General features: G+C 43.2%; 1 protein-coding gene and 1 pseudogene across 1 annotated transcript in view; one reads left to right on the top strand and one right to left on the bottom strand.

Moving 5' to 3' along the window:
• Positions 1–630: 630 nt before the first annotated feature.
• LOC124722335 (coiled-coil domain-containing protein 63) overlaps positions 631–26,455 on the top strand; it is a 262,170-nt gene continuing 236,345 nt past the window's right edge. The window contains exons 1-2 of the mRNA XM_047247510.1: positions 631–779; positions 13,032–13,200. Of these exons, the coding sequence (XP_047103466.1) occupies positions 631–779; positions 13,032–13,200 (318 nt within the window). The remainder of the gene's footprint in view (positions 780–13,031; positions 13,201–26,455) is intronic.
• Positions 3,137–3,254, bottom strand: LOC124724034 (annotated as a pseudogene).

Genomic DNA, 26,455 nt, shown 5'->3' with positions numbered 1-26,455 from the left:
TCCTTTCCAAGATAATTTTCTGAATGACGTCTTTTCCATGAAGCTTCATGTCTTTACTTCATTATTGAATCTTCATTTCGTGCAAAAATTTTAAATCTTCAAGACTCCCATTGTAATGTTGTGTACCACAGATTATGACAGGAAAAAGACAACATTTATATCTACTTTTTCTGAAACTACTGTTTTTTGCTACTGCTAACTTCACACAGGAGCAAATATTTTACTTACACACACACACACACACACATTTGTTATTCAACATTGTAGCGCACTCCCAATAACCGGAATATAGAGTTTCAAGTGCAACCATTCATCTGATATGTACAATATTAATAACATTAATGTACGTCAGACTACGGAATCAGGTAAACGGAAGAGTAGAAATTTGTGTGTGTGTGTGTGTGTGTGTGTGTGTGTGTGTGTGTAGGTGTGTGTGTGTGCGTGCGTGTGTGTCTCTGCTGATAAACTGGACAACAGGCACAGTAGGATAAGCCTTATTTATCGCTATGAGATGTAACTGTGCTCGCTTGCCTCACATTGATTTTGGGTCAGGATAACTGCCTGCAGGAGATGCCTTGCAGTGGACCTACTAAGACAAAAGTTTGTACTATTTTCAGCTCTTTCTGCTCAATGGCTCGTAAAAATGCGTCTCATGAAGACCTCGATATGGATCAAATGGCGGAGGCGGAGCTCACTCGGCTGCAGAGGCAATATCGCATTATGGAAGGCGACCGCGAAGCCTACTCCCAGGAAACGAGATTGCTGCTGCAGAAGCAGAGGTACGTCGTCACGTTTAGCACTTATACCTTAGCAAGAGATAACGACTATAGATGCTTAGGGAGGCTTGCCGTCTTAACTGAATACTCTGTTACGTTGCTTTTCTTTCCTGTATTTGTAGTAATCATACATCTGCACAGTGGCGCTTGTTGAATACTGCTTATTTAATTTTAGTGCATTGTCGTAGTCTGTCATAATTTTTCATTTAACTTGCTACGCTAAGTATTTAATGAATAATCTTTCATTTTGCTTCTATCTATTTTGATTTTGGTATCTGAACCCATACAGGTGTATGTATGTATGTAAGTTCCAAATTTCCTCGTGAATCATGGGATCGATTTCATTCAAACTCGGTACACATATGACTTACTGCCTGCAAAGAACCGCTGGGGCGGGGGTATGAACCACCTACCTCGCAAAGGAATAGAGGTGGGGGTTAAAATCAGTAAAGAAACAAATTTATCGCTTACTGCATTTTTGGTGTTTATGCTGTAAAACTCTCCCTTCAGGCATGACGTGTTAATTTATTACTTCTTTACTACTGACTCTATTCGCAACACGTGTTGCAGACAGTATTCACACATACCACTGAATATACCTGAAAAAATATATGACTGTACGACACATGCTGTAGTTCAGGAAGAGGCCCACGAGAAAGACAGGCTGTGTCATGTATACCATAGCACGTGGCACTCCAGGTCTTACGAGTGCCAGCAGCCGTCTCCGGTGAGTAGTGAGTAACTATTTCAGAAGAGTTTAATAATTAGTGACTACGCGTGTAATGCATTCAAGCTCTGGGTAGCACACGGCAAAGTTAAGACCTTTAGTGAGTACCTTCTCAATTGCATATTGATGTCCCGTGGACCCTGCACAAAGCCAAACGTTCTAGTAGCGCTGCAGACAAACCGCCTAGGGTGACTTTCGTTTGGAGCTCGTACTTCTCGTGGGCCCCGGTTCAGGAGATATGACCTCAAAAACACTGAGTGCGTGAAAAACTGCCGCATCACGCATAACTTTTTAATTTATTACATCTTTACTACTAACTCTATGCGAAACACACTTCGCATACAGTATGCACACATATCATGCGATTAACCTGCAAAATTATGTCATTGTACAACATGTAGTTCAGGAGATATGTCATAAACATCCAGGCTGTGTGGGAAAGAAACTGCAGGGCTAAATTCGTTAGAGTTATAGGTGGTATATATGTACAAATATGAGTGCGATACGTTAAATATATGTGCTTCTGTGGCCAAATCCATGGATAAAAGCTTCTCCTAAACCCTTGAACCGATTCCAACCAAACTTGGTACACAATTACTTACTTTCTAGAAAAAAATACTGTGGGATTTGGGGGGGGAGGGGGAGTAAGAACCAGCACCCTCCTGTTTTTTTGGGGGGGGGGGGGGTGGAATGATAGTGTGGAGACGATAGGAGAGGAATAAATGGACAGACAGTGAGGTGGAAAGAGGAAATCGACACTCACAGAAGGGAGGAGGAGATGGACAGAGTGAGAGGGAACGAGAAATTTACAATGAAAGGGAAGAGGGGCAGATGGATAAGTTGAGGAGGGAAGAGGAGATGGACAGAGAAAGGAAAGAAGAGGAGATAGGCACAGAGAGGGATGGGGAGGAGCAGATGTACAGCGAGAGGGGGAGGAATAGGTAGGCAGGGAGAGGGGTAGGACGAGGTGGGCGGATAGATGGTCAGAAGGAGATGGACAGGGAGAGGGGGCAGTGGGGATGGAGAGGGGACAGGAGGACAGGGACAGAAAGACAAGAAAGGAGTAGGTGGAAAGGAGAGAAGGCGAAGAAAGAGGTGGACTAACAGATCACGTAGCCGAGCAACACGGGTACTCAGCTGCTAGTATGATAAATGCGAACACTGTGTAGTAACCAGAAGTACAGAAACAGAGTAACAAATCTAGAACACGAACTCGCCATCTGCTTCTAAAAGCGAAGGCCATAAATTGGTTGTCCGGTTATTCGGCTAATGTTGCCAGTATCACAAGGAGTCGAATAATAGCAAAGTGGAGTGATTCAGAGACATCAGGTCAGACAAAATAAGGGATGGGAGGATATTCCCGATATTAAAAGTTAGTAAATGTTTACACTTAAACCCACACATATCTTCATTAACTAAACGAAATTCCGCCCCAACAGGCCATGAAGGCCAAACGGTACCGACTGACCACCGCGTCGTTATGAGCCCACAGTCGTCACTGGATGCGGATATGGAAGGGCATGTGGTCAGCACACCGCTCTCCCGGCCGTATGTCAGTTAACAAGATCGGAACCGCTACTTGTCAAGTAAGTAGCTCCACAGTTTGCCTCACAAGGGCTGAGTGCACCCCGCTGACCAACAGCGCTCGGTAGACCGGAGGGTCACCCATCCAAGTGCTAGCCCAGCCCGACAGCGCTTAACTTCGGTTGTCTGACGGGAACCGGTGTTACCACTGCCGCGTGGCCGTTAGCTACACGTATCTTCATTGGATTTACTTGTTTACTTATTTTTTATTAGCATTCCAACTTGGTCCAAGAAAGATCGCTTATTGCTGACAGCTGCTTGTCATTTGTCCTTTTCCTTTTTACCAAGTCTGCTCTTCATTCTATATATAGATAACATTGTCCTTAGGTCGTCGCTTTGGATTGTAGCACACCTTATAATTCGTGTCAAATTTCTAAATATTACTGAAGAATGATTACTGATAACAAAATTATTAGTGAAAGTATTAGATAGCTGGCATGTGTTTCCTGATGATAAATGTATTCTTAAACGTTAAACTGTTGTCAGTGAAAAAAAAAATGTTTTACTGTCAGATGTAGTTCCGCGCCCGGGTTCCCCGGTTCGATTCCCGGCGGGGTCAGGGATTTTCTCTGCCTCGTGATGACTGGGTGTTGTGTGATGTCCTTAGGTTAGTTCGGTTTAAGTAGTTCTAAGTTCTAGGGGACCGATGACCATAGATGTTAAGTCCCATAGTGCTCAGATCCATTTGAACCATTTTTTTGTCAGATGTAGCGCCATCTGAGACAGATTGTAATTTTCTGGTCTCCTTCTTTCTTTATCTACTTCCGTACGACTGCACTGCTGTGAAGGTAAAATGAGAACACTAACATAAAAAATATTTAATAACAAAGAGCCGATGCCCAAGACACTGGAATCGTTGGATCTACATACTGGTTCGTTCCTAGGGAATCGGCGATTCTTGCATCCCCAAATGAAATAATTATCAATAAACGTTTTTTATTATAATTCCAGTTATTTTAAGTAAATATTAATGCTATTCCTATTAGTGCAAATAGTAGATGAAATTTTGAGTGAGAAACTACCGTCCTCTCCACTGCAATCTCCAAAAGAAAAGTCAGTCTTATTGAAATTTCGAGCGTTAAAGGAATTCGGTATATCTTCTGTCCACCTTGCAGCTAATCTCCTTGATCCAGTAATACAGGGTCTTAACCTGAAGCCTATCGGGGTGCCCGATGCAGTAAGGTTTGTGGCACGGCAAAGAACACTGGACTAAATGTTACTCAGGCTAGAGAGTGCTTGAGTGATTCAGGGACAAACAAAGAATTTAGTCCATGCAATTGGTGTGGGAAAGAGTGGCTCCTCACCTTCAGGAAGATAGAAATCGCTGTGTAAATATTTTATTGTGTTGGGGAGGTTTAAGAGGAACTTGTGAATTGGAGGAAATTGAAATAAAAATCCTGAGCGTGCCAGTCACAGCTGCTGCTATAGAGAATTTCTTCAGCGCTTTTGGATGGATCCACATTAAAGGAAAAAGGAACAGATTCACATCGGGCACAGCTGCAAAACTAACCTAACTCTCCTATGACGAAATTGATAAATGGAACAGGTACACGACCTAAGCCTGTTGATCTCCCCCCCCCCCCCCCCGAAAAAAAACCATAATGAACAGTCCAACAAAAAGAAAATGGAAGGGAACCCAGTAGTTAGCGAGGAATCAATAGTCAGGAGAATATGAGGCAGAATCGAAACTTCACGATTCTTCTTCAGCTTGTGAAGATCAAGAAACTGACTGAGAATAATGTTTTAAATGATTTTTGCAGCTCCATAGTACAAGTAAAATATTACCTACAGGCTAGTTACTTGATGTAAATTACACTTTATTTCAAAAATTATTTTTAACTTAAGTGTTAATTTCTTTTTCTAGTATGTAGTACCCCAAGAGCTGACCTCATCAAAGGTGTAAAAATTTATGCTTATAGTCCTCTTTGTTTCCAATAATAACTCTCCCATAGTTCTGAAGCAGCTTTTTCAGCTTGACAAACCAACCACTAAAGAAGCAGTGTTGCAAAACACCGTTTCCAATAGAAAATATCAGCTTAAATTTTTTGTATAAGTGCCACTTACCGATTAATCTTTAAAATGCATTAATTCTAGAGTATTTGTGAATTTTGGGACTTTTCCCAGGCTTTTACCCGGGGCATTTGAACCAGTTTATAAATGCCGAGGCATTTTACGCCAATAGATTCCCATTGCAGTAAGTTGTTGTTGTATGTTATTCAGTGAAATAAAACCACATTTTCACCGACTTCACATTATACGAGGGCGTGCTAAAAAGTAATGCATCCAAACTTTGTTATTCTGTTCTCAATATCGGTTGAGGTGCTACATCGCATGCATATTACTCTTTCGACTTTCCCACTTCGCTGAGGCAACTTGCAACTCTGCACCGGTAGAGCACTCCGACCGTGGCGTGTAACATAACGGTGTGTAACGTAAGTATGTCAGTGCGTGGGAAACAGCTTGCTATAAACTCTCAGAAAACTGAAAGCACGAATACGAAGAGTTCGTACAAACATGGACTTTCGTTACAATGCCAGACCAAACACGAACGCTGCGACATCTGCAACATCCCACACTTTGGATTTACGCCATCGATTACCCTACATACAGTCCCGACTCGGCCTCATCCGTTTTTCAGCTGTTTCCAAAACTGAAAGAGCACCTTCGGGGACATCACTTTGATACTGTTGAAGCGGTGAAAGCAGAGATAAATTAGTGGTCCCATCAACATAGTCAACCATTCTATAGTGCCTGTATGAACAAACGGGTCTCTCATTGGGAGCATTGTGTTCGTCGCCAGGGTAACTATTTTGAGAAACAAATGGCCAGACATGAAGAATAAAGATTTAGAATGTTATTAAAGTTCTTTTTAATTTAAAAACTTTAAGAATTTCTCCATAAAGGAATTGGGAGGCATTAATTTTCAGCACCCCGTCTTATAATCCGTGCCATTTACTTTAATAATATGACAAGAATGTAGTGAGAGATTTGTCCTTAAATACTGGGTAGAGATTCACGTATTTATGTTAGAGTAAACCCTTAACTGAATGAGCTTTACGCACGTATTCAATCGAAAAACTTGAAAGTATACACGGAAATACCGGGTGACAGCTGAAATATGGTTCCGCTACAGATGCAGTGTTTTTCCTATGACAGAAGAAGATTGAAGGAAGGAAGGGAGATTGTGTTTAACGTCCCGCCGACATCGAGATAATTAGAGGAGCACAAGTACGGATTGCGTCAAGGATGGAGAAGGAAATCGGCGCTGCCGTTTCAGAGGAACCATAATTGAATGACTTACTCTGGAAACATCCTATAGTTTCACGATATCGTAATTTATAGGGAACAGGTGTTTTACAAGTATAACGAGCCAATTATGAGCACTGAAGGGGTCCCTCATTATGGTTCGTAACCTTTGATGGATGTCAGTATTCGATGAGGCAGTCTCATTTGGGTCCTTATTATACGCCTTTAGGCTTCTAATACTTTACACTTCACAGCGGTTGAGCCAAACCGCCATCCACCATCTTCAAAGAAAAGTAACTAAGGATTTTGAATTACCTTGCTTCTCCCACAGGGACAGTTGAAAAAGCATTGCACTTTGCTGCGTCGATTTTCAAACCTTCTCTCGCAAAAGCATACAGCAAATGCAATTGCAAGTGCTGGCTGCTGGGCCATAGAAATTTATGGCAGTATGACAGATCAGTCTGCTAACCCGAGAAGCTCATAACCGCTTACCTTTCTGAGGCAGAATAAAAATAGTAAGAGAGAGATTCTGTGGTTTCATTAATTACTGCATTAAAAATCAATAAACTGAGAGGGTAGGGGAGGTGGATAAGTGGTCAGGGCGGGAAAATCGGCCATTATATTTTTTGCTCTGGACAGTATTTATGCCTGCCGAGAAGAGGACAGACTAATTCTAATTTACATCCCTAGTTTTTTAGTGAGGTTGATAGAGGAAGCCTGTTATGTTATTTTTTGGTAAAAACTCTTCTGATTTTCAACTGTGTAATGTAAGGAAAGTCTTTTATATTTTTCTCGGTATCTCACTTATACTTAGACTAATACTTTTCCACCGCATCAAAGTTCGAACAACCACTTTTGGCCTACAAATACAGTTCTTTGTCGTTTATCGGTTTGTAAGATACCCACGTGAACCACTAATGCCTATATGGTGTGCACTCAGGAAAAGTGGTCCCACTACTCGTCGGGAAATGCGGAAAAGGAGTTTGTCCCAGCAAGAGTTATGACTTCCATGTAGCACGCGTAGTACTAACGATAAGATCGACTCCCAAGTCATTTTATATAGAGAGATATCATCTGACATTATATCCCACTGTGACGATTTTGGATTCATTAAAGGACTATTTAAAACCGCCGCTGTTCTGTCATATTTGACCTAATACAAAAATACGGTTGAAAACTGTTGCTTAGTACTGTTTCAGGCACTAGGGCATCAAGATGCCTAGAAAATATATACGAAAAACAGACATGACATGCTGTCTGAGGCTTTCCCGGCGCTGCATCTGCTTGATGGGTTCCCGGAAATTACGCCGGATAATATTGTACAAATCGCAGACATGACATGCTGCTGTGCAATGGCACTGGCCATGTAACACCACCACGCTCCCCCCCCCCCCCCCCCCCCCCAATGGCAGAGAAAAGTGGCCACTATATAATCCTTTAGAAAAACGCATGTTGCTCCCAAATATATTTTCCTTTGCATCTAAAAGTATGTGTTATGGTACCTTATGACATGTAGCTTCAAAATGTGTAGACGGCAAGCAAGTGATAGTTCAATTTCCCTTAGAGTGAACATTATACCATACCTTCTCCTATCTCTGTGCGAGTCCATGGCAGATCTTAATCGAGCGGCTAGTTACGCTTCCGGGGGAAAGATATGCATAAAAATGCTACTACAGAACTTGCATACATTAACATCCTCGTGAGTGGCCTAGTACATACATCAAAAGCAGTTTTGCATCACCTCGGTTCCGAGAGTTCGGGAACCTGTACAGAAAACTGGAATACAGACCAACATAAACATCATTTCCGCCCATTTTATTGCTCGTGAAAACTGGTAGTCCAGATTGCTGTACACACCGATAGCTGGCCGGAGTGGCTGAGCCGCTCTAGGCGCTATAGTCTGGAACCGCGCCACCGCTACGGTCGCAGGTTCGAATCCTTCCTTGGGTATGGATGTGTGTGATGTCCTTAGGTTAGTTAGGTTTAAGTAGTTGTAAGTTCTAGGGGACTGATGACCTCAGAAGTTAAGTCCCATAGTGCTCAGAGCCATTTGAACCATTTTTTACACACCGATGCCTCTAATACCCAGTAGCACGTCCTCTTACATTGATGTATGCCTGTATTCGTCGTGGCATATTATCCACAAGTTCATCACGGCACTGTTGATCGAGACTGTCCCACTCCTAAACGGCTATTCGCCGTAGAACCCTCAGTGTGGTTGGTGGGACACGTCGTCCATAAACAGCCCTTTTCAATCTATCCCAGGCATGTTCGATAGGGTTCATGTCTGGAGAACATGCTGGCCACTCTAGTAGAGCGATGTCGTTATCCTGAAGGAAGTCATTCACAAGATGTGCACAATTGGGGTGCGAATTGTCGTCCACGAACACAAATGCCTCACCAATATGGTGCCGATATAGTTGCATTATCGGTCTGAGGATGGCATTCACGAATCGTACTGCCGTTACGGCGCCTTAGACGACCACCAGCGGCGTACGTCGGCCCCACATAATGCCATCCCAAAACATCAGGGAACCTTCACCTTTCTGCACTTGCTGGACAGTGTGTCTAAGGCGTTCAGAGGGTTTCCTCCAAACACGTCGCCGACGATTGTCTGGTTGAAGGCAAATGCGACACTCATTGGTGAAGAGAACGTGATGCCAATCCTGAGCGGTCCATTCGGCATGTTTCTGGGCCCATCTGTACCACGCTGCATGGTGTCGTGGTTGCAAAGATGGACCTCACCGTGGACGTCGGGAGTGATGTTGTGCATCAAGCAGCCTATTGGACACAGTTTGAATCGTAACACGTCGTCCTGTGGCTGCACGAAAAGCATTATTCAATATGGTGGCGTTGCTAACAGGGTTGCTCCGAGCCATAATCCGTAGGTAGCGGTCATCCCCTGCAGCAGTAGCCCTTTGCGAGCTGAGCGAGGAATGTCATCGATAGCTCCTGTCTCTCTGTATATCCTCCATGTCCGAAAAACATCGCTTTGGTTCACTCCGAGACTCCTGGACACTTTCCTTGTTGAGAGCCCTTCCTGGCACAAAGTAACAATGTGGACGTGATCGAACCGCGGTATTGACCGTCTAGGCATGGTTGAATTACAGACAACACGAGCCGTGTACCTCCTTTCTGGTGGAATGACTGGAACTGATCGGCTGTCGGACCTCCTCCGCCTACTAGGCGCTGCTCATGCATGGTTGTTTATATATTTGGGCGGGTTTAGTGACATCTCTGAACAGTCAAAGGGACTGTGTCTGTGATACAATATCCACAGTCAATGTCTATCTTCATGAGTTCTGGGAACCAGGGTGGTGCTAATCTTTTTTTGATGTGTGTACATGGCATCTGACAACCACTGGTTAGTAACATATTGTGTCATGGTAGTACGCCACAACGAATAGCCACATAGGATTTTATATTTTGTAGTAGGTAGCTGCAAACAAGGGTAAATAAATGTTCTATCTCTAATTAGCACTTGAGCTGTTGTAAACGTGCGTCAAATCTAGATAAGAGGAGTCCCGTAGCCAAGACATTGCGGAGATGTGTCAGCATTACGTATGACACACTTAATAGTTAATAATGGTAATTGAAGTATAGCTGGGTGACGGAAGGAAACAGTTTGATTATACAGCCAAGTCTTCCGCCAAAATCAGAACTGCGTTATAAAATTTAAATTTTAAGCATTGTATCTAATGGAACAGCGACGACCATGTATAGAGCAATATTTGACGGCCCAGTTAGCATTTCATTGCTGGTTCGTAGCCGTTTTCTGCATCTACTGCATCTCTGGACATAGTGTGTCCTACTGGATCTTAGAGATGAGTGTGCCTGATTATAAGGTTTTGGATCAACGTTGGTGCAGTTTTCGTTCGTGGCCTCTAAAGGGGCCCGGCATTATTTTAGATTTGAAAATTTTTCCCTCATCTGGTCTGATTCCATTAGTGTCCTACTAGCACTGGAGAAAATGTATCCCGCAGAGAAAATTATTTGAAATGTATTGCACACCCTTCTTATTATTCAGAAGGAAGGGTAACGTGTTTCATTCTGTAGCGTACCAAAGAATGTCGGAAATTGGAGAAACGAGCAAGCGAACAAAGTACCCATGGGTACATGCAGGAAATACAATTTGACACAGCGGGCCATTCCTCTACAGCATTTGGATCAGAGACGTGCGACTGTAAGAGAAGCATTGGTCGTGACACGTGACCAAGCTATTGGTCTGACTGCAGATAGAGTGCAGCCTTTATTCACCACGGTGGTGGGCACATCTCCTCAGCCGCCTTTTTATCATGGAAAGGTGCCCGGTATTCATTTAAAAGTAGGCTGTGTGGACCTGGGGCCGTCATGGAGGGCCTGAAACGAGAAAAAATCGCACCCCTAATCCAAGATTGAACCAGGACCTTCCAGGACCGTAGCCTTGTGTTCTACTAGCTGGACCACCACGGCCACCAATGTCTAGCTGTGGGGAACAATAAACAGGGGTCGGTGGAGCAACTGACCATGGTGTACCTCATACCAGTTACCCAGTCACTCCGACTGGATGAAATAACCCTGGCACGTCTCCGAATAGGGTATAGTCGGCTTGAAACTCTCCCGAGAGCATCGCTCGGCCTGTGATGGCTGTGGCGTACAAATCACTGTACGTCACGTTTCAACTGAACACCACTAAGCTTTTTGGTTGGAAATTTCAGTGTGGTTTAGAATAGCTGCTTTATTCGTTTTATCCCAGCGATCAGCCTTCCACAGCAATCTCCCATACAATTTTAATCCTTTTATCTGAGTAGTTGCGTGATTTTCGTATTTGGCTCTATGTGTGTGTGTGTGTGTGTGTGTGTGTGTGTGTGTGTGTGTGTGCGTGCGTGCGAACTAGAGCATTAGCACATCTTTACGGCATGTTTACATTTTAATTATAGTTTTTTTTCTTACTCCGCCGCTGTAGTCTCATAAAATTTTGGTACGAGCACTATAAGCTTTGCTGTCGTGCATGCATGCAACCACATCATATGAAGTTACCTCGACTGACTACTAAACATTCGCCTCTTTCTTCCTGCTCGTAATTTACTCAGCTGACAAATGTGGTACAAGCGAATGTATATACAAGTACGGCGCCACAGACTGATGGTTTACACAAACTTGAAGAGTATGTGCGAAGTTCTGCATGAAGGAATATGACACCATTGCTTATGCTTGTAGAACGAGTTTTGGTTCGGCTTTATAAACCTTAAAAACAACGTTGAGGTAACATTTCGTATTTATTCAAAACATTCGTGGAAGAAGAGGCAAAGATAATACAATACAATTTCAGAACAGTTTTCTGTTTGGATTCAAACAAACGAAGTTTTTACGCGGAGACTAATGCAGCAAACATTGATATAAACTCAGAAAACGTAGTGGGAGCAATACATAGTTTTAATACAAAGCTTTCGGAAACAGTAAAGTTAGACATTTTAAATATAATGACCTTTCGACATGACTAGCATCATGGACACACATTCATATTACAAGGCAGATTCTGTCTACAGTTGCTTCATATCACTTAAGGCAAATGAGGGGATGATTCCTTTATAAAGGACACTGCACATTATCTACTTCGTCTTTCTCCATCGAGAGTTAGAGCTCCTTCTCTAATCACATAGTCGTTCAAAAATGGTTCAAATGGCTCTGAGCACTATGGGACTCAACTGCTGAGGTCATTAGTCCCCTAGAACTTAGAACTAGTTAAACCTAACTAACCTAAGGACATCACAAACATCCATGCCCGAGGCAGTATTCGAACCTGCGACCGTAGCGGTCTTGCGGTTCCAGACTGCAGTGCCTTTAACCGCACGGCCACCACATAGTCGTCACAGAACGTTAAATCCCAATGACTCATGACCTTCAGAGGTGCACCTTCAAAACTGAGAATTACTTTCTAAAGTGTATTTATAAAGAAAGGCGTATAAGAGTGTAACATTTCGTCCACATAATTAGAGATGCGGCACCACATTAGTTCTACTGCAAAGAGAAATCGGTCGTGGCTTTAGTGAAGGAAAAATTTCGGAATGCGCCTAAAAAGATTTAGAATAATCAGTTAAACCCAAATCGTAATGACGTAATATGAATTTGAGTTCACTGTCTTTGAATAAGAGATAAGTGTCCTAAGAAGTGCACCACACCGATCGCTCTGCCTAGACAGGTGTGGTAGGAAAGATATTGGTAAAAGAGAATGAGTGATAAAGGGATATCGTTCGAAGAGCGACAGGTGATAATTTTACTAGTGTGAAAAGGAGTACTGAATCCTCGCTGGGTACAGCCCAGCTATTATATCCAAAAATCTGTATGCATTTACTGATTTCGCATTACCTTTCAGTTGACGCCAGCTCACTTGCTGAGTATGACATACACAGAACTGCATTCATAATGATTTATTCAAGAGGCTCATACAAACAATATAGAATTTCGGGGATTTTGATAGACTGGCATATGAGGTTCTATCTTTGTGTACGCATAGTAATTGTAATCCCCACTATTTTTGTACCGTATCTTTGCTTAAAGCAGCATAGATTAGATTAAAACAAAGCCTGTATTACTGGGTAATCTCCCCAGAAATATTTACATGAAATGACTGCATACGTCTGATTTAGATTTCATATAATGTAATAACAATAAACACGAAGTAGTGTACCCATCCATCCAATGATTTCCTTTAACAGGAATATGATAGCAGCACTGGAGAAGGAAAAACAGGAGTTGCTTCAGAATCTACGACTTTCAAAATCAACGCTGAATGAAATGAGAGACAACAAACTAAAAGCTAATATAGCACAGCTGATTGCAGAGGGCGACAGATACGAAGCAGAAATGAAAACAGAAAAGGAACAGGTAGGACATTTTCATTTTTGGAGGATCTGTCTAACTGTTATCTTTGTGTTTTAATTATGTTTATCTCAAATGTAAGTGTTTTTAGCATGTTATGTTGCATCAGGTAGATATTTTCATTATGAGTCCTGATACGAATATCACTGAGGGTGACAATTACTTCTGATTAAAATCCATTGAGCTGCAGGATAGGATATGATGAACTCATATCGTTCCACCAATGTTTGCACTGGCGCCAAAGAAACAGGACAAAACAGCGATAGGTTGCTTACAGACCTACACTAATGTGCACATCGAAGGTATTCCATTTGAAGTAGTGTACCTGTCATGAATTCCAAAAAATTTGATTACCTTATTACCCAATGAATTTTAGTACCTGTGGATCTTTTATGAGGTTTTACAGATTATTAAATGTATTATGGACTCTTGAGAAGTATTCATTTATTTATTACTATTATAAAGTTAACGACTTTGTATCCGCGGTTAAAAGACTTTTTTAAAAACAATATTAAGTCTCGCGTTTTCTCCTTGTGTATAGTTGGTGTAGGTCTGGTTTTTCGTGGGCTCAGGACACACAGTTTAGTATGAATGTCCAAGCTTTAGATTATCGGTAAATGTAATATGTAATAAGAGATTATTATAACAAGAAATGAAAAATTTGTTGCAATAAATATTAAAAATAAATTCAAAAAGATACAAGTTCTAAAACAAATAAAAGTAACTTTAAAATTCTGTTTTTGGATCAATACGTCTACTTCTTCAAACGGGGTTAGAATGAGAGATTATGATGAAGATTATGATGATAGGGCTTGGTGTACATTAGTCACTGAATACGGAATTAGACCACTGTACCTCTAGGTTAATTGTCACAAACTTTAGGGTCTTAGTAACTGTATCAATTACCCAACATAACGCTGTTTCTGAAACAATAAAGTTTATTTTTATCTGATAAAAAAATAGTTCAAATTAATGTTGAGTGCTTCAGAAAGCCCTCTCTACTTGCTCTATATAAAATATATTCTAAATGAAATGGTCATCACCAGTTTTTAAAATGTGACTTTTCAATCCTCTGCAAATACTCCTAAACACTGTACATAGCAAATTACACATGAGAGCAAAGCAGAGGTGTAGCAAAGTCCAGATTTCGAACGTTAGAAATAATGAGAGACTGGCAAGACTGGTGCAAAACGGTTCAGTAATATTTCATATGAAATCTAAACATACAAACAGGGTTGTAACTGGATTTATGATAACGACCTAATTCGGCGATCGTGTTGCCCAGGCATTTAACTAGATAAGCTCCATCTACACTCCTGGAAATTGAAATAAGAACACCGTGAATTCATTGTCCCAGGAAGGGGAAACTTTATTGACACAATCCTGGGGTCAGATACACCACATGCTCACACTGACAGAACCACAGGCACATAGACACAGGCAACAGAGCATGCACAATGTCGGCACTAGTACAGTGTATATCCACCTTTCGCAGCAATGCAGGCTGCTATTCTCCCATGGAGACGATCGTAGAGATGCTGGATGTAGTCCTGTGGAACGGCTTGCCATGCCATTTCCACCTGGCGCCTCAGTTGGACCAGCGTTCGTGCTGGACGTGCAGACCGCGTGAGACGACGCTTCATCCAGTCCCAAACATGCTCAATGGGGGACAGATGCGGAGATCTTGCTGGCCAGGGTAGTTGACTTACACCTTCTAGAGCACGTTGGGTGGCACGGGATACATGCGGACGTGCATTGTCCTGTTGGAACAGCAAGTTCCCTTGCCGGTCTAGGAATGGTAGAACGATGGGTTCGATGACGGTTTGGATGTACCGTGCACTATTCAGTGTCCCCTCGACGATCACCAGTGGTGTACGGCCAGTGTAGGAGATCGCTCCCCACACCATGATGCCGGGTGTTGGCCCTGTGTGCCTCGGTCGTATGCAGTCCTGATTGTGGCGCTCACCTGCACGGCGCCAAACACGCATACGACCATCATTGGCACCAAGGCAGAAGCGACTCTCATCGCTGAAGACGACACGTCTCCATTTGTCCCTCCATTCACGCCTGTCGCGACACCACTGGAGGCGGGCTGCACGATGTTGGGGCGTGAGCGGAAGACGGCCTAACGGTGTGCGGGACCGTAGCCCAGCTTCATGGAGACGGTTGCGAATGGTCCTCGCCGATACCCCAGGAGCAACAGTGTCCCTAATTTGCTGGGAAGTGGCGGTGCGGTCCCCTACGGCACTGCGTAGGATCCTACGGTCTTGGCGTGCATCCGTGCGTCGCTGCGGTCCGGTCCCAGGTTGACGGGCACGTGCACCTTCCGCCGACCACTGGCGACAACATCGATGTACTGTGGAGACCTCACGCCCCACGTGTTGAGCAATTCGGCGGTACGTCCACCCGGCCTCCCGCATGCCCACTATAAGCCCTCGCTCAAAGTCCGTCAACTGCACATACGGTTCACGTCCACGCTGTCGCGGCATGCTACCAGTGTTAAAGACTGCGATGGAGCTCCGTATGCCACGGCAAACTGGCTGACACTGACGGCGGCGGTGCACAAATGCTGCGCAGCTAGCGCCATTCGACGGCCAACACCGCGGTTCCTGGTGTGTCCGCTGTGCCGTGCGTGTGATCATTGCTTGTACAGCCCTCTCGCAGTGTCCGGAGCAAGTATGGTGGGTCTGACACACCGGTGTCAATGTGTTCTTTTTTCCATTTCCAGGAGTGTATTTCACATACTTGTTTTTCGGTTGAAGTGGGCGGAATTGGTTCTACCTGAACGAGTCACTATGTGTACAGCATCTTTGCTGGTCGTAAAATCCATATCAGTAGCACTGTCAAGTGGGAATATAAGACTCGTCACCCATTTAACAGGCACTTTGAGCCGGTTATGTCTGTGACACGGCCTACACCAACAGTGTATAGGATGGAGAAGTCCAGTTATTACAGTAAAGGCATCAGGAGATCACGACAGGCCTAAGGGTGTTGGGCCTGGGGCTCTGTACGTCCGCCCTTATCGGCTTCATATCAGAGGTTGCCTTAGTGAGGATGCGCCCATGTCTGTTTGTGGCCAGCTGACATGAGAACTAATTCCATAGGGTCCAATACCCGATCATAAGAACCTTAATTTAGCACTATGCTCAGGAACCATGGCGAGGGTGGAGCTCGTGTCACGTGAAGTGGGAGGCTGGGACGAAGGAGCTAGCCTATGTCAACTGGTATCCTGAGGAATAGGCAGAGGTGGTCGTGTCTCGTAGTAGATTGAGGACAGTGCTGGAGTTGCTAGTGCGATATATTCCATGCGACCATCATTCCGAATATTTGACGAACTGTTTCTGACATCTGCTTGGGTCCATGCTGCACAGCGTAATGCAGGAGCAAACAGGATAACTTAGGATGGCGTACAGGCTCTGGACTGCTATGCTATATGCAGGAATATGCAGTATATGTGACTATGCCGCAGTTCCATCGGGTTGCAGCTGTTGACTAGTTAGAATAGTAGGTAGCAATGAAATTTATCTGGGCTTCTTCCTTCATAGTTTCCCACATCTCTGTAATCAACTGCACTTTGTCTGTTCCACCTCAAAAGTGGACAGCAGTTGGAATGGTGCAGTGCTCAGGTGCTTAATACCATCATGCGATCAGAATTGCTTAAAAACAGATGGAATGAATCATAGACCATTACGTGATAATATGGTGTGAGGACCTTCCTCAAAAACATAAATAACTGAGAGGGCCGAGATCGAAGCCTTTGTTGTGGTTCTAGCCTGTGGGTCACATATGAGAAGTTGGAGAGAGTATACAGCACAAACAGAACATTGCTCTTTAACTTGTAGAGTATTTTCAGTGTGCATATATTCTCAGGAATGCTCTGGAGGAATAATGAGTAGATATTACCTGATTCCGTGTGCTAGGAACACAGGTAAAGAAGGGATTTTCAGTCTCGGCCTTTACAACTAACCTATAAACATGAAGCTGAACCATCGCCTTAATGCAGGACAACACCTAGAGCGTTTGGTGGGGCAACTGGAGCATACATGGCCAATACATGACTGAAATAACTACCCTTCATTCTACTTCTTCCATTGTCTGGAATAGTACGCTTCCCCTTGCACTCATGTGATAGAGCAAGGAAAAATACTTATAGAAGCCAGAGTCCAATGTCTACTGTTTTAGACAGACGCTGCAGCTACAAGATGAAGATATGGGTTTTGTTGTGTGATTTGGGCTACTTCATGCAATGTGATGGGCAATTCGTCCCACAGTAGGCACCTAAAGAAGTCGACTTGAAAACATACAGCTGTCTGCTGATCGAAGACAGCTTCTATACTCATACAGAGGACAATGTCGTTCGCATGTTGAGCAGTGGAATGATAGTGGATATCAGGTGGTAACTGCTGAGTTACAGGGCCTACTGCCGGAGAACGTAACGCTGTCTCTTCGGGGATGGGGGTTAGACTAGGATCCAAACAATGAAACCAGGGGTTATTGTATATCATTAAAAGAAACTGCATACCTTAGAGGTACATATGAAATCTCATAAACAATGGCCAAAGCGTCCTCCTCAATTTGAATATGGATGGCACCCCCGATAGTACTTAGGAGGCATGCACAGGTCGTTGGTTTATGGTATTAAGATTTTTGAGGGACGCAACCACGTATTATATACGTAAAATAACCTTGAAATAATGGAGATTTTTTAATTTTTTAACAGATCAGCAGTTTCATCGAGATGTCTGCTGCCAGTGTAAGACTCAATGTATTTAATGTATGCTTCAGATACTAAATTCTATATAAAGGAAACTGCAGTCATTGACTCGGCAGAGGAGATCTTTCGACCGAAGCTCTGGCTGTAGGTTTTCACATTCTAGCTCCAACGTAGCCCCAGAAGCTGTAATAGCATTGGAGTGATTTTCACACTTTGATATCCGTTGAATGAGTTGTTCTAAGTATTTCTGAAAAAATTGTGAGTGTACTTGCGATTCCCAATTGGTACGTCTTTGTTATACAACTGAGAAATTAAAAAATGGCTGTGGCTGAAATTTGAATTACTCGTCATCTTATGAAGGAGCTAATCACATTATGGGGCGTATAAATCTGCTCTTAAAAGTAAACAGTACTCCTAATTGTGAGTTTAGTGGTGGAATTAACACCTTTTTAACACTTAACACCAGGCACTTTCTAAAAACACGCAAGAAAACTGTGCTGCGCATTCTAAGGATCTCATTTCGTCATATGGAGACAAGAGCGACAAGAAGTATTTAAATATCGGTAGATGTAGCATAATGTATTCGTAGCACAGAGGCGTAGTAGGCGACCTGGTAAACAGCTGCCTGGCTTCAAGGTTTGGTTCGTATCTGACTTCGTGCAATAATGTTTGTGTTAATCGGTTAATTTGTTTGATCTGAAGAAATCGCGAAACTAATAGGAAGAAAAGTGACGGATTTTACTAAGATATTTTCGGCTCTCAAAGGGACACAGCATGTGTTTTTTTTTTACCATTTAATACCCCATCCAAAAGCCTGTGCGAGGAAGTGAGCCTCTGAGACGGGTAATAAATATTGTATTTTCTGTCTTATCCTCCCATACAGCTATGGCGACGTTCCAAAGGTAATCACGGGGTCTCGGTTCAGGATTAGCGCAGTTTTCTCGCATGGTCTGTTTCATCTTCGCCTATACGTTTTCAATAGGGTTTATGTATGATGCAAGATGAGGCCAGTCGAGAAGAGAAATCTCATTCTGTTCTGCAAACCACTCCTACATCATCGCTGACATGGATGTAGGAGATTTGTTCTACCGGAAACAGATCTGTCCCTCATGCCATAGACAGGTGGCCACTGCGATATGGTACACGGGTGTAACTGGGGTCGAAACGGGCACCTTGCGGTCTGTGAACTAGTACCGGACCATCATTCGCTGAAGACAATATCAGTTCGTCGGAAGATATCACTTTCCGTGAGTACCGACTGACACAGTCCTCGGCAGACGCTAATCGGTAGAGCCGATGATCATCACGGAGCCTCTCACTGATGGCCTCGTATTTTCTAAGTAGCCCGGTCTTCCGAAACCGGCATCGAACCGTATCCACCGATAAGGGAAACACAGTAGTATGTTTCAACTGCACCGCGATTAGAAAAAGAATTTAACCGTGACGTGTTGACAAATTCATTATCCTGGACAGGTGTTATAAGATGCCAAAGTTCAGTTCCCACACGCCTAATGGATTTTCCAGTATCTCGATAACGTCTTATCCATCATCGCGCAGGGCGCTCAGGAACGCCTCACCGTGCCCCGGCCGCAGACGCCGTCAAATTTTCTCCTCCACAAGAGCAATGATGCGATCACGATTTAGACGATGAGGCACGGCACATGAATGATGTGACTCGGCTGAAAGAAGTGATGTGGTGCAGGTATTTGACCTTGCTCGTGTACTGCCATAGGCTCTTATAGAATGAACTGTGCAAAAATAACTCGCAGCGACAGGCTGTCAGTTGTTACCTTGTAATATCAATGAAACAGAGTGAATAGTACCGGCGTAATATGTCAGACAGAAGTAGTAAATTTAAGTTACTAAGTCCATGGAGATCATTCTCCACCAGAAGTAACCATTACTGATTTATGGCCAAAATTTCATCTCGTCTTCTGTGGGAAATGAGTTGCGTGTCATCTAAATGTGTTTCATACAATACGACTTCACTGCAGGGCTTCATAGACAACACATTTTTGAACCAGAAGAATGTGTTTCTCGTGGCGGAAGAACAGAGATTTACACGGATTCGAGCATGAGACACTTTACATCCAAATCCTGTATGTCGTGTATTCTGCTACGGTGACAATATACTAATTTAAATCTATTCAGTATATTATATTTTCAGAATAGATTTTGTGCCTTCTTGGAACAGATATGGAATACTGCCAGGATCAGTTTCCTGTAATTTTTGAGGTAATATTTTCTCGTCTGAATGTTCCCATGGTAAACAGAAAAAGATGGGATGTTGCACTTCGTTCACGTCAATGCTGTACCGAACTTTAACTCTGGGTGCGATCTTCGCAGACCAACTTTTCTGGCCGCGCTGGGTAGCCGTGCGGTCTATGGCGCCTTGTCACGGTCCTGGCGGCTGCTCCCGTCGGAGGTTCGAGTCCTCCCTCAGGCATTGGTGTGTGTGTTGTCCTTAGTGTAAGTTAGTTTAAGTTAGATTAGATAGCGTGTAGGCTTAGAGACCGATGACCTTAGCAGTTGGGTCTCATAAGCCCTTGAGGCGTAGCGCCGTATACCGATCCTGCCATGGAGGCGGTTAAGTGGGAGATGTGTCTCAGAGTTGGATAGTGACAGATACTTACGCGAGACTGCACGCGCACGTAGTTTATGTATCAGACGATAGAGGACAGTATTGGATACGGTACTGTGATTTAGTTTCGATTGTTGCCCACTAGAGTGCACTAAAGTAAGAGAAGGTTTTTCATAAACTGTTGTAGTATTTTCATAAAGTGTTGTGATGTCTTTTTGTGTACGTAAAATGTTATAAATGTGTTTTAGCAGTATGAATGATGCGTGAGTGTGGTTTAAGGTTAATATGAAGATAATTGTTTAACGAGTTATACAGTGGGATTTAGTGTGGGAACATTTCGAAGAAGTATGTATGTGGACAAAGGGGATTTTTGTAGAATAGATTTGTAAAGTAAGTTTATGGTAAAGCGAAAGTTAATTTAGGTATAAATAACAATAGTAAATAACTTTAAGCATAAACAAAACTTCAGCATATTAGATAATTACGTCGGTAAAAGGTGCAGTCGTTAGGTTTACTATTTTGTGATTGGTTATTGATAAAAGCGCGGACTGACGCGGGAGAATGTTGTTTTACTATTGGCTGTTGGGTAAACTGACCAATGGTAAAGCAATATTCTTCGAGCGCCTTTCTCTGCTGGTAGAGGAGGCTTACGAGTATTCTAGAGAGGAGTCGGAGCCTAGCCATGAAACAGTTCGGACGTGTGTATTAGTAGTTCCGATGGAAATGATAAGTTGCCGGATCTAGCAGTGCTTCATACATCAGAAGTGTTGTAAAGTCACGGCATAATTATTACGATGGATGTGTAGAAATTTCGGAATTTTTAAGTGAATTTTGTGACGAGAAAAACCATTCTGCGTGGCGTATTGAGCAGGTCGGTGGCTAAAAACTGTGACTGCATTAGGTACCGGCAGACTTAATATTTGGCGAACATTCTCAGTCAAAAACAATCCGTATTTTTGTAGCTGTTACCTATTCGGGAAATGCAACACCATAAACTTGCTAACGTGAGTGAAAGGGATTATGAGTGACTGTGTTGAGACTAGCACGGGCTTGGCAGTGATCCTTGTTCACCCAAGTTTCAGAATATATTAATTAAGGACAAAATTTCCAACTTTTCATTTCGTGTGAAAACTTTCTCCCGAAACGTAGATTAGTGACTTTAATTGCAGCGTGGTTCACGTAGAAGTACAGTAAGTTTCGCTCGGCTTCCCTACTGATGATCTGCTGAGACAGTGTTTACAGGTAGGTGCAGGTTCGTCGTAAAGGGGCGGAAGGAACCGCGCCGCCGCAGCTTTCCCACAAATTTCCAGTTTTCCAACTTTTCTGCTGGTAAGTGTACTTGCACATCTCAGTCGACACACGTTTAATAAGAGTTTATCTCGCGTGCTATTTCCACATGCAGTTCTTAATATGGAACTGCTACGTCCGTGTTGGAGAAGTAGTAACAGTAAATCCCGGGTAATTTTGACTGCAAATCTTCTGGACACGGAGTAGGACATAGATGTGTATTAGTGCATTAAATGTTCCTTTGATGTGGGCGCAAAGTTACGCCATCTTAAGTGGGAGCCATTCGAGCACACGCTCTACAGTCCTGATGTGTCCCCATGCTATTATCACTCCTTCGGTCCCTTAAAAGTGGCCTTGCAGGGTCGACGATTCCTGTGGGACGAGGAAGTGCGGCACAGAGTTAAGGACTTATTCGGTCAGCAGGACACGATGTTTTACCAAACGGGTATCTTCTACCTGGTGCGTAGGTGGGATGATTGTGTCAATGCTCACTGAGATTTTTCCTTATTGGCATACCGATTTTGGACTGTACGGCCTTCGAACGGAAACTTTTTGCTCGCCCATTATACTTGCACAGAATTTCACGCCCGCGCACGAAAACGCAGTTTCGAATGATTCGTAGGCTTCCCGTACCGGAAGGGTAACCTCGCTGATCGCGAAGGATCTGCTCCAGAGGGCCTGCGGCTTCCCAACGCTACAGCTCTGGAGCTGATGCCCGACTGCTATATTTCACGAGCTTCAAACTATATAACAAAATTATTTAACATGAGGTCTCTCAGCCAATTTAAATGTGGTGCAGTATGTAGGCGTTGTCACTGAGCCTTCCTGCTTCCACTTACAGTGCGTTTATATGGTGTTGCTCCCTGCAAGGACTTCTAGAAGTTTCTTTGTAACGGGTGTTGGAAAACAGAGGCCGTCATGGGAAAAATACCCAATCTTGAGTAGGCCTTATACACACAGGCCACTAACCATTTATGAGGATTAGGGAAACTCTGCGTCGAACAGAATCCTCTTCTCCAACTACCAGAAAAAGGTCATTTAGTGTACAGAATTGAGACAGGACAAGCACACAGATGCGGTAAGAAAATGATACGCTACAAGTAATTTTTACTTCTCTACGTCGTAATCGAAAATATGGTGCACCGGTGACACTACTTTAAACGATTTTCCTTTGTGGCAACACCGTGGGTCTGAACTTCATGGTGGGGGGCAAGACGAATCCCAACGTCTATGATAAACAACTCCACTTATGACACATTACACTAGTTACAAAGGCCAGTACACTTTATAGATGAGACCCTGGAAGTGACAAGCCGTGATGACTACGACTGATGGACAGTTTTAGCAGACTGGCAAAATATAAATCGATCTGCACAACATGAATTACCTAATCATAATGTTCACCGTTAATATCATTGCATATGACATAATTAAATCCACTCAGAAATGCCGCCAAATGTGCTGACCCAGTTATGGAAGCCTACGGGATGAAGCGTGTTCGTTTGTGAACCAGAGCTCGCTGAGCCAGGTGTGGTTAGCAGCCATGGCAGTCAGTGGCCGCGGATCGGAGTGAACTGATATGTGGCGAGGGAACCTCTCAATTTCACTCGACGAAAGATCAGTACCCAAAGACTGGAAAGTTGCACAGGTCACACCAATATTCAAGAAATGTAGTATGAGTAATCCACTACATTACAGGCCCATATCGTTAACGTCTATATGCAGCAGGAGTTTAGAACATATATTGTGCTCGAACATTGTGAATTATCTCGAAGAAAACGGTCTATTGACACACAGTAAACATGGGTTTAGAAAACATCGTTCCTGTGAAACACAACTAGCTCTTTGTTCACATGAAGTGTTGAGTGCTATTGACAAGGGATTTCAGATCGATTCCGTATTTCTGGATTTCCGGAAGGCTTTTGACACTGTACCACACAAGCGGCTCGTAGTGAAATTGCGTGCTTATGGAATATCATCTCAGTTATATGCCTGGATTTGTGACTTCCTGTCAGAGAGGTCACAGTTCGTAGTAATTGACGAAAGTCATCGAGTAAAACAGAAATGATTTCTGGCGTTCCCCAAGGTAGTGTTATAGGCCCTTTACTTTTCCTTATCTATATAAACGATTTGGGAGACAATCTGAGGAGCCGTCTTCGGTTGTTTGCAGATGACGCTGTCGTTTATCGACTAATAAAGTCATCAGAAGATCAAAATAAATTGCAAAACAGTTTTGAAAAAAATATCTGAATGGTGCGAAAAGTGGCAGTTGAAACTGAATAACGAAAAGTGTGAGGTCATCCATATGAGTGCTAAAAGGAACTCGTTAAACTTCGGTTACACGACAAATCATTCTAATCTAAAGGCCGTAAATTCAACTAAATACCTAGGAATTACAATTACGAACAACTTCAATTGGAAGGAACACACAGAAAATGTTGTGGGGGAAGGCTAATCAAAGACTACGTTTTATTAGCAGGACACTTAGAAAATGTAATAGACCTACTAAGGAGACTGCCTACACTACACTTGTCCGTCCTCTTTTAGAATACTGCTGCGCGGTGTGGGATCCTTACCAGATAGGACTGACTGAGTACAGCGAAAAAGTTGAAAGAAAGGCAGCACGTTTTGTATTATCGCGAAATATGGGAAAGAGTGTCACAGAAATAATACAGGAAATCGTTAAAAGAAAGGCGTTTTTCGTAGCGACGGAATCTTCTCACGAAATTCCAATCACCAACTTTCTCCTCCGAATGCGAAAATATTTTGTTGACACCGACCTACATAGGGAGGAACAATCACCATGATAAAATAAGGGAAATCAGAGCTCGTACGGAAACATATAGATGTTCATTCTTTCCGCGCGCTAGACCAGATTGGAGTAATAGAGAATTGTGAAGGTGGTTGGATGAACCCTTTGCAAAGCACTTAAAAGTGATTTGGAGAGTATCCATGTAGATGTAGATGTAGATGTAGAATGCATCTTCCGCCTACGTCGCTTGAATCGTTTTCGTCAGCTGCATCTTGAACGTCTTGACTAACTGCTCCACCTCAAAACTTTATGTCGGATGGAATGGCGTGATCTTCAGTGCTGAATACCAATAGGCTGCCATAATAGATCTAATACTTTATTATTATATTTGACCATTTTACACTGCCGGGCTTAGAACAAAGGCAAGTCCTGACGCCAGAATATATCCACGTTGATAAATGACATTGCTGCGTCCGTGTTAGGCATTCCATTGCGAGGAGTGGTACGTGCTAAGCTTGCAGTGGTTCTCTGGACGCGGTTCACGTGACGTTACTGTTGTGAATGAAGTAGTACAAGGCTGCAGGCAGTGTCACCGAAGGGTCGCCCGTTGGTTTCCGCTTGCAATGAACAGGAACGACGGCAGCGAGGTCATCGGTCCCACCGGATTAGGGAACGATGGGGAAGGAAGTCGGCAGTGCCCTTTCAAAGAAACCATCCCGGAATTTGCCTGAAGTGACTTAGGAAAATCACGGAAAACCTAAATCAGAATGGCTGGACGCGAGTTTGAACCGTCATCCTCCCGAATGCAAGTCTAGTGTGCTAACCAGTGCACCGCCTCGTCCGGTGTTGCTTTGTTTGTTGATTCCGGGGAGGAAACCAAACAGCGAGATCATCGGTCCCATCGGATTAGGGAAGGATGTCGGCTGTGCCCTTTCAAAGAAACTACCCCGGCATTTGCCTGAAGCGATGCGGGTAAACCACGGAAAACCTAAATCAGGGTGGCTGGACACGGGTTTGAACCGTCAGCCAGGTGTTTCTTTGTGTCTGATGGTGAGAATGAGAGGATGCCGCACTGCTATAAACTAAAGACTGATAATAAGGTTTGCTACTTCTGTGTTATCATAGAACGCCTGTTGCGTGAACGATGCTATTTCAAACGGTTTCACGATGTGGGCAACGTTGTGGAGCGTTATGTCTGAAAGGCGAGAATTTTGGACCGAATGCCAAGGTCGGGAGACGAACCTTGCGGTAAGTGATTCCGGGTAAGACATCTTATACTCATTCCACAGAGCCACTGTAAGTTGGCAGTCCATGATACAAATGCTTGAACAAGTGTTTTAACAGAGTGGTTGAAATGTCGTCGAGCTACCATAGTGGTGGGTCAACAAATCACAAGTATCACTGAACGCATTTCTGCTAGAATCGGAGACTAGCTGTAGTTCCTCGATCACTTTGTATAACTGACGACATTCTGACAGTAAAATACCATTCGTGGAAATAGGAATAACAACCCCTCAACCTCAAAATAAAGAAAGGACCGGATTAATATAGAGTGGAAATCAACAGGAGGCTATGTGCACAAAAAACTGACTCCGACTTACGTTTTGTTTTGACAAAAATATTTTAATGAGAAAACCTCAACAATATTTTTTATTTATTGTCTACGACAAGACTCACATAACTATTGCAAATCTACGTTTTCATCCTTTCACCAATAAAAATAAATATTTTGTTCTGAAAAACACAGAACATGCTAAATGCCATGCAGGTATCGGCAAAAACGAGGTACGCCCCAGTGAGAGCCTATGATTATCTTATTTTTAATCCTTCTTTTAAATTTATAGAGCACAAAACAATTGTAATTGATAAACTATTCGAAAAATGTTCTACTAGCTACTTTTAAATACTACAGCAACTATTGTGGACC

The sequence above is a fragment of the Schistocerca piceifrons genome, chromosome X (assembly GCF_021461385.2).
Source record: "Schistocerca piceifrons isolate TAMUIC-IGC-003096 chromosome X, iqSchPice1.1, whole genome shotgun sequence".
Lineage (NCBI taxonomy): Eukaryota > Metazoa > Arthropoda > Insecta > Orthoptera > Acrididae > Schistocerca > Schistocerca piceifrons.
Note: the sequence above shows the minus strand (reverse complement) of the source record. Positions and strands in the feature narration are given on the sequence as shown.